The sequence below is a fragment of the Maylandia zebra genome, linkage group LG7 (genome assembly GCF_041146795.1).
Source record: "Maylandia zebra isolate NMK-2024a linkage group LG7, Mzebra_GT3a, whole genome shotgun sequence".
NCBI lineage: Eukaryota > Metazoa > Chordata > Actinopteri > Cichliformes > Cichlidae > Maylandia > Maylandia zebra.
The window spans coordinates 9,005,132-9,019,727 of NC_135173.1; the positions used below are offsets into that span (position 1 = coordinate 9,005,132).

The following is a 14,596-nucleotide window of genomic DNA, read 5'->3' on the forward strand; positions in this document are numbered from 1 at the left end:
TAATTCTTAGTTTTCCCCAAAACAAGTTTAATCATTGATGGGTTGTTGCTCCATCCAAAGAGGCCCTTCTGAGTCAACAGACAGTCTCTTTGAAATAAACAGAACCTTTGCCATTGGCTGCTGACTGTTTGTGGACTATCTGCTCTGTGTTTAAGAGCATGTGAAGAATGAGCCAGCAGCTATGACTGTAAATGGCTGGAAACAACTCCACTAAACATAAGTTGCATATGTCTGTAATATTCAGAGCTCTCATAAGTATGGGCAATGTTACTTTAAAATGATTAAAGTTTATAATATGCCAACAGATATTAGGCTTTGTCATTCCTTATGGTGTTTTGTTCTTTATTCCAGATGGACTGTGTCATTATGGCTGGCATGCAATAATGTAACAGAGGCACACCTTGGTGTCATACGTGACATAACAGGCCGCATATTCACCAGCGCTTTGGATTCCTGTACAGCTGACCAGCAACAAAGTCCACAGTCCTTGAAATGTCTTATCACCATGTGAAAGGTAATAATCATTGGACTTTTTGAAGGCAAATCACACATAGCATTAATTAAGTCTTATAAAAGAGGGAATAGCTCATACAAGAGAGGCTAACATGCTGGCAATGAACATCCTGTCCAGCAATTATGTTTGGGGGTGTAAATAAAGCAAGCGGAGAGATAAGACAAAGGATGTTTACAGTGAGATGGAACGCAGACCCATCTTAGGGATACTCAAAAATGTCTCATTTGAGCAAGCTGACATAAACGAGCACCATAAGGAACAGCATATTCTGTCAAAAAATGAGAATCAAAATACAGAGACAGCACACTTTGCTAATGATAATAATTAAAGAATAATTAGTCAAGGAGCTGGGTAGACACAAATTGAACTAAACCTAACGATATAGAGTTAACATGAAGTTAAAAGAGGCGAAAATATGTTTGGGTATTATCTACTATCAGCACTTCCAAGTAGTCTGTTGACTTTAGTGATTACATCACTTTCCCTCGAGTGCCACTACCAGTTGTGTTGTGATTAAAATGTAAAATATTTTTAGTTTCAAGTCCCTCTCTGGTTAATTTGTGATTCATTACATTTTTAAAGTGTTTTAGGTTTTAGTAAAAAGAAAAAACAAACAAACAAACAATGTTAAAATGCCTAGATTTATTAAAAACAAACATACTGACAGTATGCTTTGTTTTGTTTTAATTTAATCTGAAATTAAACTTCAGCAAATTCAAGTAGCTAAATTTGATTCCTTGTCTGTGTTTGCAGTGTTATTGTGTTTTAATGCAATTATCTGAGAAAGGGAAAGACTTTCCATGACATCAAGTGACTAAGGGTAGAAAAACAGCTGGCATTTCCAGGCAAGCAATTGAAACTGCCTTCATTCTTATAACTATCTTATCATAATGATGAATATTGTTGATTTACCTACTATATTTAGCACCTTGGAATGTCTGTTGTTGTGAGTTGACACTATATAAATTGGACTAAATTTAACTGAATTAAATTGACCTGATAGTAAATAAATTAGAGAGTTACCTAGGGAACCTGGAATGACTGCCAGCTTCCAGCGTGTACGAAAGGTTAGCTTGTAGTAATTAGCAGGTACCACTACAGCTAGGTAGCATTAACTGTTAACTTAGCTCTCCACCCTTTTGTGTAAACACATACTTCTGGTTTTGTCACAGCCAAGCTAAAGGTTTGAAAAGTTGTCTACAGGCCAATGGGTGATCTCATATTAGCTATGCCCATTTCTTTTTATATATACAATGCACTGTCAACATTTAGCTAGCTTGGCTAATCATCCTTATAGACTGTATTACCAGTATGTTGGCTAGGTTGTTCAACATTTTTATGTTTAGCATGAATGCATGCAAGTATCATGAAATGTTAAAGAAATTCATGCTATTTTTGCATATACAGTAATCTCAACACTGAATAGAAATGTAGTTTATTGCATGTCAGGTCTGTTTGTGTGTGAATGACGTGTATTCTCTCAAACAATAAGATAATCATTTACTATACAAAACAGGGTTTTTCGTTCTCTTTTAGGAGTAATAATGACGAACAGCAAGTGCAAATTTTCCATATAGTTTTAGGATTAAAGTGAATTCTTACTGCACATTGTTAGAAACAAACTTGGGTCTCCATTTATCAAACACTGAGAAACTGCAAAATGCCAAAACATCAGAAGAACAAAGTCACGAAACTGAACTCACCACCTATTTTGTCCCATTATGAGCTCAGAGCTTCATAAATAATGAAGCTGATATATTAGTGCATCACAAACAGATGGTGAACTAAGACTGTTTCAGACAAAGAGAGCGAGTAAAGCGGTGACACGGTGCAGTCATTCAGCAACAGCAAATACATACAAGCAACAAAAACAGTGAGACTCGGTACATTAACTATGATCTTCTGTCAAACCCATCGATACATTCTGGCAGTGCACCTCTTTTCGCATTGCATAGCTGACACAAAACCCTTCACATATCAAAGTAAACTACATAAGCTGAGTCATGGTTTGCACAGATGGATTTGCAAGGAAAGGATCGGGACAGGGTGCAGGAGGGATAGAAGCTGATATGTGTATTTAATGTTCCTTTAACACAGCACTAGTTGAGCCATTGGTTTTGATCTGTGGTTTCTATGGTTTACTAAGCTTATTACTTTATAATACATGTCATGACAGAGTCACTTTATCAGCAGATATTTATTGATGGTTCATTTTGTGTCAGCTGGTTTGAGATTTAAAAATCTAAAAAGTTTTAGTTTAGCAGTTTGCAAATTTCTTTTTAAATGAATCTTCATATATCACAGTTGAATGGATGTGCTGACCAAGGATGAAAAAAAAGAGGATGGTGTCTTGAGGTACATATGATGCTGCTGCTTCTGACACAGATCAGTTTTGTAAAATTTAAGTCCTTTGTCCCTCGTGCCGTCTCACTGGTAGCGCTCCTGGTAGTCCCCGTTCTCATAATGCTCCTCCTCCTCTTGCATGGTAACTCCTCTCTTCTTTTTCCAGCCCTGTTTTCGACCGGACGAATTGTCTGTTGTTCCGTAAGTCTTTTTGGGAGCCACCATGTTCTCGCAAGTGAGCTCTGACTCCTCAGCCAGCTCGTCCTCATCAATAATGCCACATTTATCCTCACTTGTGCTCTCAGGGTTGGCCCATTCCTGCTGCTCTCCTGAAGCGAAGATAGCGTAAAAGATGACCCCTGAGTAATGCACCATGGCTGCAATAATAAAGACATTCTGCCACTCCAGACGAGTCTGTAGGGAGATGAAGAGAGTCAATGAATTTTCTGTCAGAGGAAGAATTACTGATATTTCACTGATGTACCACTGAGGTAATGCTGTAAATCAGCTCCCTTACTCATGGCACTGAAAGTCCTACAGTTGCAATGTGTATAATAAATTTAACATTGCCATAAATTTTTAACATCCTTTGATAGGTGCAAGATTACATACAGCAATTCAATGAGCCACAAAACACTCATTCCTCATATCATTTATATACGAAATGGGAAGAAACATGTCAGTGCGTCTTGTAATGTTCTGTGTATATATTTTAGAATAGGGGACAAAGAAAAACAAAAACTATATTGTTATAGGAGGGGAAAATACCTTGTGTTTAGTCATAGCGCCAACAATTAGCGGGCACACCATTCCAGACAGCGTTCCCACCCCATTGGAAATACCCATCAGGATGCTGGCGTAGCGAGGAGCAATATCCAGATGATTGACATTGAAACCTGACAAGACAGTGCACACAGTGTAAACATACTTATAACACAAATTTTCATTTTTACGGCATTTGAATACTTTGTGTGCCTAAACCTCCTTCAGACTCACATTATTGGTCAAAAAACACAAATCTTTAGAGCTTTATTTTGACCCCAGCCATAAATCTCTAAGGTTTATCGTGCATGCTTGTTTTGTTTTACTGCTATGAAATTGACCATATCTGTTAACAGATATGATCACAAGGTAAAAACAATACCAGCTTTCCTGCTGTGGCTGGTAAAGATGTAATAACTTTTGGAAAGGTCTTTCAGAATCTAGAAAAAGCAATATAAAACACAAGACAAATAAAGATCTGCAACATCCTGCACACCTTTGTGCACCTTTATCATTTATGCAGTCAAGCTCAAAGTCTTAAATTAAAAGCAAAACACTAAACGTCAAATACCTGAGATGGCAAATCCACTAAAGCCTACAGCCAACACAAGGAAGGAGATGGCGACACCTCGAGTGTGAGAAAACCCGACCACCAACAGTAGCGTAGCCTCCATACCGAACCCTGTGAGAAAAAGTTCTTTATTAATTAATCACATTATGTACTAGACAACACCAGGTCTTTGTAAGAAATGTATCCCCAGCTTCCCAACCTACTGACCTAATGGAAAAAATGGGAATGCTAGAGGGAATGCCAGTGACACCATTCAAGTAGATATACTGGAAAACATAGAAACATGTTCGGCATACGGTGGTCTAAAGGGTATGTTAGTTGCTTTCCTAAATCAAAATGAAAGGAACTAGTAATTAAATGATTTTTCATACTATTTTTTTTCCAGTAATTTACTCACATTGTTGCAGTGTTATAGGCTAACAATTTTAAAAGTTGGATCAGTCCTGGATCTAGCGTGCACAATGTTTTATTTGTAATATAATTATTTTATATTAATATTATTCACAGTGCTTAACAAGACCACCATACGTGTTTTATACGTGTTGGCTTTTTTGCCCCTGAAAAAAACCTAAACAATAATACATTTTTAAGCAATGTTTTGTTTTGTTTTTAAATGCCAGCAAATATGGTGCAAATTAAAAGTCATGTATGAAAATTTATTTTTAAACAAATATGTTTAAATATTTGTTTAAATTCACTTTTTTTCTTTTTCTTTAAAGTGAATTTTCTGGCATTTTCAAAAAAATATTTCAGGCTTTACAAGGTTCAAAAATGTAGGAATGACCAAACAGTAAATCATTACAGAAAATGACTTTCTTCTATGTTATTTTTGTGTTTAGTACAAAATGCCAAAATCTGATCGTTGGGATTAACAGAAAAACGATGTGTTTACACTGATGTACCTCCACAGTTCATGAGTTTCCTCACGTTAGTGGTAGACATGATTTTGTTGCTGCGTAAGTAGTCAGCCAGCTGTCCTCCAATAGGAACAACAATTGTCATCACCATGTGGGGGACAGCAGACAGGATCCCCACCTGTACGTAATTAAGGTTAGAATATTTTGAACCTAAGAAATATTGAATGGATCTTTGTGGACATTTTCTGTAACTGTGGTTGTTATTGTAAGGCCAACCTTGCTGATGGGGAATCCAAATACTTCCTCAAAATACGCTGGCTGGCTGATGAGAAGCAGGTAGAAGGTCCAGCTCCGGCAGAAGTTGGCCACAATGATCGCATAGACAGGCATGGAGGTGAAAAAGCGACGCCACGGAGTTTTGAATTTCTATAACCGGAGATAAGGAGTCAGTGTGTACTGCATATAGACGGTCAGCTCACTAAATTTTTGGACACTGATACAGCTTTTGTAGTTTCTCCTCTGTGCACCACCACGTTGGATTTTAAATCAAACAAGATGTGATCAAAATTCAGAGTTTCAGCTTTAATTAATAGGGTTCAGCCATTCTGTTGTGTGTGGATGTGTGTGTCAATATAGATGCAGTAGACACACCTCGGTTACACTCAGTTTGTGCATTGTTTCACCGATGGTGGACTCTATGTACGTCCTCTCTTCGTCTGTGATTGTAGGATGGTCAGCAGGACTTCCATAAGCTAGCAGGAGCCACAGCGTGTACCATAATATCCCAAAAACACCTTTTCACAAAACAACAGTGGCAACAGGTGAATTCACGCATTCGTACACATGTACCCTTAGAGAAGCTTATCTTGGCAGTCAAAGACTTTGTAAAGTATGAAAGAGTAGCTTGAGGGCAGGACAGATTAATTACTCCAAGTCCAGACCTCATTTGGACCACAAGAATTTCTCATTATTAAAAAATGAAACAAGTGTGAGACATACAGCCCAGACAGGAAAATGTTAATTTACATCAATAAATCATGAGATGGTATCACATCAGAACCAGAGTAGCTCTTTTATTAAAACACGTTTGCCAAAGTGTGAATTTAATGTGAGTGCTAATCATTCCAATCAAACTCAAAAGCAGAGCAGATAAGGCTTATTGTGCAATGCATAAAAACGCCAGAGAACAGCGTGACAGTCGAGGATGTTTAAAGCCACTTTTCGTGACATTAAGTTGTGCTTTCAACATTTCATTTACAGTCTATCCAGCCATTCATTTAATTCATATAGACCTAATAATGTCTAACTAACAGCATATTACTATTGTCACACCTTTCATCTGCTCTAATAATCTACCTATGAATATTGGTAACCATTTAATAATGAAGACTTTCTCATTTTCATTTGAGTTTGCAGTGAATCATGTTCATACATTAACATTAATTAATAGATTTTTAGATTTTAGATTCTGTTCGATATAAAGTAACAATCTGGCAGCTCCAAAGTCTGATTTTTACAACTTTTAGAAAGGGTGAGCAGTTCTTTCAGATCACTGCTGATTGCTTTCCTCCTTGGCGTTGTGTGAAAACACACACCTGAATGCTCCAGACCAGCACAGTGCCAAAGCATCAGTTAATCGAGCGCTGGCAGCTACTTACCCACTGATTAGTTTTTTGTTTTTCACACACCGTTTCTGTAGTGCTACATGATGGGGTTTTTATGTGTAAAAACCTTAAACCTTAGAACTGACAGAGGAGGTACTTTCTTTTTCTTCAAGCATTTCTGAAGCATTTCTTATTTTTTACTTACTCTTACATTGATCAAACATCAGCCTTACCATAAACATAGAAGACCGAAGACCAGCCGACGTACTGAACGAGCACTCCGGCTAAAGGCATGGCAATCACTGCTCCTGCATAGGATCCTGGGAACAATGGATGTCAGATGTCATTGCCAGTGTATTATCATTCCAGCTGTGATATTCAAATATGATGTTTGATGTTGCTTCTTGCACATTTTTTCCCTTACGCAATCTTAAACAAGGCCTAACCTAAATCGTTATGTTGCTGCAATGACTCTAACACAACAAAACTACCCTGCACAGTGAAGATGTGTCAACAAAAACATCAAAGAAACACATTAGTTTCATTGAATAAATGCTGTCAAAATCAGTCATTAACACTGCCATTACAGAGAGGGTGTTTTAGTGCATTTTCTATTATCTGACAGATTCATGAACGCTGTTGTTTTGAATAGAGCCAGGAGCGTGAGAGTGCTTTTGGACAGTGAGCAAGGTGACACTTCATTTAGGTGAATAGAGGGAGAAGCTCCTTCAGATTACGCAGATGAGCTGTGCTCATTTGCAGACAATGTCAAGAGTGTTTTGATGCATGGGTTGTCATGGTACCAATTTAAAGTGCAACATGGTGATTTAATTTCAGCAGACACAACAAGGGGACCGGATCTGCGAAACAAAAAAATGAGCTCTCTCACGTCCATTTGCTGGCCGATTGTGTGACACGTGTAGCACAAATAGAATCCGCAGACAATTTTCACAAGAAGAATCACAGGCATCACCCACCACAGAATGAAGTTGTTGCCAGTCGACTTCGTTCAAGAGGAGGCGCCCATTTGGACCACATCCCATGACATGCTGGGTAGGTAACACCCTAGCAGGGACATGGTGTGGGAGTTGGGAAAGATCAAAGACTGATAAGGTGGAAATGCTTCAGAGCAATAGTTTGACATTTTGGGTAACATTCTCTGTTTTCTTGCAGTGAGTTTGATCATTTCATTGATAATCTTCTTTAAATATGTACGGTAAATAAAAAGCCAGAAACTGGTTAAATGCTTAGTGTAATTCCTCTAAAGATGACAGATGATAGATTTTAACTTGGGTTAGTGCAAAAACCAAGAGTATTAGGGTCGTTGAAGTAATACTTTGGGGTTATTTTTTCTCAGAATTTTTACTTTTGTCCGATAACTGTGATAAAAGTCAGATTTCTGACGTTTTTTGCAAAAAAAAGGTCATAAGTTATTTTCTTTTTTTACCCCATTGGCTCAAATCTTCTTCTGTATACAACAGAAAGCTCCACAGTTGAAAATAAACCCAAGGTAGAAAACTCTACCCACACACTCACATATGAAAAGCTCACAGTTGTCATTTAGTCGTTTAACTGGACCTCTCAATTCTATTTTTGTGTTGGTGCCAGTTGGAGCATTTCTAACTGAGTCATTTGGAGTGCATTTTGCTAACATAGCCAAAAAGTCCAGATGTTAAATTACAGCATTTAATGTAATTTTACTGAGCACCGTATATCTATGTGATATACCCATTAGAGCCTATGGCTAGACCAATGCTCCCCTATTTTGCTAGTGGTTGCTTATGGTTGCACCCCCCCCAATTTAAACATGCCTACTTCTAGTGCCAGCAACGTGAGATAGTTCAGCCTCAATGCTGACGAATAAAAATGCAAAGAGTCTGCACCTCACATAAGCATCTGGTACATTTTGTTTTCCCCATACCAAAACAGGCAAGCTGCGACAAAACAAATATTCAGATTTTTACAAATGTCAAACTACTCATTGTTTTCCCCCACATTTGGTCCCCCCCTCTTCTTACCTCCACTAAGCCCTGAAGGATGCGAACAAACATGACGCAGCCGTAGTGCGTTCTGGCTGCAGATGGGATGAACATATTGAGCAGTGATGTCAGGAAAATGGCAGCTCCGAACACCCTGCAGAAAAACTGGAATGTCATCATTTTGTACCATTGGTGAAAAGGAGTAAGTCTGGATAACTTAATCTTCGTAATAATCAAACACACTTTCCAGGAATTGTACTTTTTCGATACAACCAGCAAAGCTTTGGATAAGTTTAAAATAAAGATGTGAAGCACAGAATGAGCCAGGTTGCTTGGAAAATCAGTTTAAAATGAGAAATACATTTCACAGACAAGTTTCCAAACTTTAACCCTGTATTTTCATACAGTCTGTTTTTAATATATAAGAGAAAACCGTGGATCCAATTAAGGTCCACAAGGTCTGTGAAGCATAAAAACAAAACAAAGACTTGCAACCCAGTGTTTGCAAAGCTGCTGCAGATGCCTGATATTGGCAGGCAGTATGTCTCCACACTAACTGGCGGTCAAAGCATCTCAGTCGGCTTTATAATGAGACATATCTCGCACCTCTGTCTTTCACTGCCTCAGATAAAGACATCCCATTCAATCCACAAGTTTCTGCTTTATCGCCACAGTGCCGCTTATAGCTCCCCCTCTCTTTTCTCCTTCGCCCCCCCTTCTCTGTTTCCAAAACAGTGTGTAAGTGACACTTGTAATATTCCAGCGGCTGGTGTTTCAGAAAGAAATCAGAGGCAGGATCTTTCATTATTAACTCTGTCAGTGGCGTGTCCTCTTTTCCTGTGAAGCTTTTATTACAGGACTGCTATCTGCTCCATCAACCCCGCTCACCACACCGTACAGCGTTAACCCTTTATCCACATGGACTGAGGAGGATCCTGAATAAAAATACTGGATTTTTGGGATTTTTTCTTTGTGATCCTGTCTTAAAGGGGACCTGTTATGCTCACTTGGAATTCTATATTTTTATTCTTGGACTCTTCTAGCATAATTTTGTATGATTTGTGATTGTTTACAATAATACGTATTTACTTTATCGGCCTGGGGCAGTTCCTAAGTGCATCCAGTCTATTAAATAAGCTGTTTTATTTCGCTTACTCGTCACTTAAAGCCACATTTCTTCTGATTGGCTGTCCTTCATAAACAGCAGTGCACCTGAGAGGACTGTATTAGGCACATCCTCTGTCCCTGACATCATAGAGTGCCAAACAATAGAAAAACAACCTAAAAAGGAGCATTTAGAGCAGTCTAAGTAGTTTTTCATTCAAAAGGATTTCTTCTATACACAATAAAGGTATAATAAATACCTTTAACAATTAGGGCTGCAGCAAGTTCATCTTCATTATAAACAGCATAGTTTTTCCCCATAATGCACTGTGGTCAACAACCCAAAGTTATTTTTGGTACTCTTTAATTCACAAGTGATCCAAAGTAGTATAATGAAACTGCTTGTTCTCTAAAATGACCAAAAGTGTAAAATCGAGTAATGATGTGAAGCAGGGACTGCAATGTTGCTGTGAAACTAGAGACTAGTCATGAAGTGTATTCGACCTGTTGGCGGACAGCTTGTTGGAGATGAAACCACCGGGGATTTGAGTGACAATGTAGCCCCAGAAGAAGGAGCCGTGGATCAGCCCCACCGTCTCTGGGTCCCAGTTAAACTGAGCTTTCTGCAAAGAGGGGAAAATGCAACAGGGAGGTTTTATAAATTAATCTTTTTATGAAAGACACATCACTATCATTTTCTTAAAATTCAGTGGTGAACTCATAAACAATAATGCACCCGTACTCCATTCAAGAGATAAAGGGTTTTTCTGCGGTCTTGATCAATTTTCAGATATGTTTCAGTTTGGTGCTTTGAATTTTTTTCAATTATTATTGCTTCAGTTCTGAAGCAAGATCTAACAGTGTCTCAAGACACTGGCAATATCACAGACAAGCCCATAAAGGCGTGAATCAAACTGGTAAACAGCAGTTTTGTCAATGTTGTCAGGGGTGGAATGGAGAGATACGGAGATCTTCTACCTGAAGCACCGGGGTCCCATTTATATAGACGGTGTTGTTGTTAACCATCTCCACGATGGCCACACCAAGATTGCATCGAATGCCGAAGGAGATGCAGAAGCCCAGGCCGCTGAGGATGGCGATGATATAACGCTTAGGCAGGCCGCCACAGCTGCAGTCCAGCAGCGGCGCGGGGCGTGGCGTTGATGCCACCGGTCTCCCATCCTCTGTCAGCTCAATATTCCCCTCTTCTTCCACATTACTGCCATCTATTTTCCTGCAGAGCAAAAATCAGTCAGAAGTTGTGTGTTCAAAATATCATCTTCAAAAATATATTTCTTTAGCTCCACAGTCTTCTTATAATTTTAGTGTCTCGTGGACTCGACACGATGGGAATCTTTTAAAGTTTAATTTGTTTGAGACGAGATTACACAGAATGCGGCTTTGTGTGTGGACTTTCTTGGTAACTCGTGTGATGACAAAAGTAGATCAGTAACAAAGCCACATCCTGCAGAGGAAAAAGGAGAAGAAAGCCAGCAAACTGCTTTTTTCAAATGCATCCCCTCTGCTTGTTCCGCCACCCAGGATCCACCGTTTCAGTGCCCCCTCCTCTCATCTGCCTGCAGAAGATTTATTATTTAGTGCAGTTCTCCTCCAGCGAGAAACAACCAAGACTGTACGAATGTATGAGGCTGGAGATCTACATGTACTCACAAACTATAGGCCTATTTCACCACTCGCGCAATGCTCTAAGATACATTAAAAAAAATCTTAAAGGATTATATAAATTTATCACAAATAACAATGACAATATTAATTTAGACCTAACAGAACTACAACATGCACTAATAGAGACTGCTGAGTAACTGAATATAAGGAATATGCCATTTGGGTATTTAGAGATTTAGAGAAGTCCGTTGAGATCATTGATAATAAATGACTATTATTTATTAATAAATTTAAATAGATACAATCTATCTATCCTCACTGCTGTCTGTGTTTGTGATTGAGGAGCTACAGTGATGACAGCTGGTGTGTACAGTCACTGAGGAATATCTCAAGGAATAACATTTTTTAAAGTGTTCTAAGTTTTGCCATATTGAAATATAATGAATTAGATGTGTTGTTTGCGACACTGCAAAATTGCATTTGAAGTCCTGAAATGAAAATGTTGCAAAAGCAAAAGGAAGTCATTGTCAGGAAAACATGAAAGTACTCAAAAAATGTCCCCCTGACTCATTCTACTTATAAATATTATATGAGCACGTTATTGTAACCATGCATTTATTTCACAACTGAATTTTGGTGTTGCAGGTGGTTTTGGGTAGAGCTCAATTATATGACCAACTAAAACTAATTCTTATTATCTGTTTTATAATATGGATTAATATGTTCTATATTATTCACCAAACATTACTGCCATATATGGACTTCCACTTTTTAAAATTGTGTGGAGCCTGTCATGTATATCTTTTGTGGTTTTTTGCTTGTTTTGTTTTTTTTAAATTAAGACATTACTGAAACTAATTCAGATGTTTATCTCATTGTCACAGACTTAGATAATTCTGTGTATTGTTGTGTGTATTGTCTAGAAATTTAGAATCTTTTTTTTAAAAAGTGAAGAATGTCCCTTTTCCACAAGTTCATAATATCTGTCACTTTGACACAAGAAAAAAAAGACTTTAAAGGAAATGTATTTAAATTTTCCTAAAATGCCTTTAATCTTCCTTATTCATGAAGATTCCTTCATCATACACAGACACACAGAGTCCTCTGTGAAATATGTATCAGATATGAAATATGCATTAATATCTTAAAATAAAATCTGTGATTACATCATCAACATTGCTTGGGAAGCAAAAGAATAAAATATTTATTTATCGTCAGAATCTGGGGAGAACACGCCGGGCTTAATGTGCTCGCTCACAGTGTTGCATCCCTTTTACTGCAGATGCTTTATTCTTCTTATTTGAGCATTTTCACAAAGTCTCCACAGTTTCTTTATGCATGCAGTGCAGATTGCAGCTTATAAAGCATGCACAGACACTTCATGCCTTCTTCCCACCACTCGCCATTCAAACTCCACTCACCTTTGCAGTTTTCCCAGAGAGTCTCCCACTGTGTTTTTCACCTCTTCCTTCCCTGGTTTAAACACCTGCTCCTTCAACCCTGCTAAACCAAAAGGCATTGTTGTTCTCCGGGGGGTTTTCTCCTCACCTTTTATCCCAAAATAGAGTCTTGATACCTCAAGAGGTACCCTTTGTTCTGAGCAGGGACACAAAAATCCACTAAAAGCTGTTCCTCATTCCTTGAGTTTGTGGCACTGAGGATTGGCTCCACCTTTCAGTGGTACCAGGAGTCCCTCAGAGGTAAGAAGGAGTTTTGGTATGGGATACTAAAGTATTCATCAGTTACCAAAGCACCGTTTGGTCAGAGCATCTGGAACTTGTTTCATCTCTGAGAGATCCATCCAGGACTGACCAGAGAGGCAGGAAGCAAATGAAAGGGTAGAATCCAGTTTTTAGTTTCTAGGCATTGTGGTCTCTTTTTTGTCTGCAGCTGAACTGAATGAGCTGCTTAGATCTCCTCTCCATCTCATAACCTATCCATTCCTGATGAGGAGGGGCAGGTGCAGCTGGTTTTCAAAACCCAGCCCCTCGCTTTTACACATCATCATCTTCAACATCACCTCCCTGTGCCACCCCTTGAAGCTACTTGGGTTCATCTGATAGTAGGCCAGTGGACAAACTATTAAATATGAATGAGCTTGACATGTTGCACTGAGGAGAGACAGGAGTAACTGGACGTGTGTGGTGTAAAGTGGGAGCAGCTGAAACCTAAGACAGAGCCATCGAGGATCAGGTTTTATGTCCTGTTCTCTGCCGGTTTTGTGCCTAAATTTAGTAGGAAAGGAAAGGAAATAAGAACTGCTGCAACAAGGCTGGTGCCAGCAACAGTACCATATTTCTAACCCATTGGACACTAATGGGCATTTCTGTGAAATACTTACTGTGTGAGAGTGAATTTTCTTCTTTGCCCGTCATTAAATATGCAGCATTTTAAAAACAAATACATTGAGATTTTAAAATTTAAACAGCAGACTGGTGGGTGTTGGCCTGAACCCAGAGAGTCTGTCATAACTCTTGAAAAGTGACTGAACAGGGTAATTCTGGCACTCGTGCCATTTATTTACTGCATACACAGAGTAAGAGCTCAGCCCCCAGTGAAATTCTTTCAACAAATAATGTTCCTTTTACTAGAAATGTCGCAGCTCCTAGTTTCAGATTTCTTATGTTTTTATTAACATTTTATGATGCAATTTTAGGTTGATTGATGATATAATAATCTTTATTAGTCTCACTACATTTTTTTTGTTACAACTCAATCTAAAAAAATAATAATAATAAAGAAATAAGATATGCATAATAGATGGGGTGACTACAACAGAATATTCCAAACATAATATCTGTAAAAATATCTAAACTCTCAGATTAAACTGGATACTGTAGATTCATCTTGGATGTAAGAAAGAAATTTCTGAATATGAAGGCTTCTCTTCATTTCTAAACAAGTAATTCCTGCCACCTAGTGGCCAGAATGGGGAACTGACGTGAGACAAAAGTAACGTATATGTTTACACCGATGAGTTGAATGTGAGATCAATGTTATACGTAATTTTCTTCAGGGATTGCTGAATTTACATCCCAATATGCTTATGTTCACATAAAAGGGAAAAAAACTTTTTAGTCCTGCCCCTGCAACACTGAAAAACATCGCAGATTCCCGGAAGCTTGCAACTGATTTTAGTCCAAAGTTGTAAATCTGACAAGTCCATTACTTGTCAGAAACAAACTACTAGTCAGTGGCTGATGATTAAATTCCATTTGTCACATCTGACCTCTTGC

At 38.3% G+C, this 14,596-nt stretch overlaps 1 protein-coding gene across 1 annotated transcript; it reads right to left on the reverse strand.

The window, feature by feature from the left end:
* Positions 1-486: 486 nt before the first annotated feature.
* Positions 487-13,631, reverse strand: slc17a8 (solute carrier family 17 member 8). The gene is made up of 12 exons (XM_004563465.4): positions 12,782-13,631; positions 10,713-10,968; positions 10,239-10,357; positions 8,670-8,784; positions 7,629-7,716; positions 6,885-6,971; positions 5,699-5,841; positions 5,324-5,473; positions 5,093-5,225; positions 4,191-4,301; positions 3,626-3,753; positions 487-3,271 (listed from the first exon to the last, which is right to left on the reverse strand). Exons 1-12 carry the CDS (start codon positions 12,877-12,879, stop codon positions 2,942-2,944), a joined length of 1,758 nt encoding a protein of 585 aa, XP_004563522.1. The 5' UTR covers positions 12,880-13,631; the 3' UTR covers positions 487-2,941.
* Between the last annotated feature and the right edge of the window lie 965 nt (positions 13,632-14,596).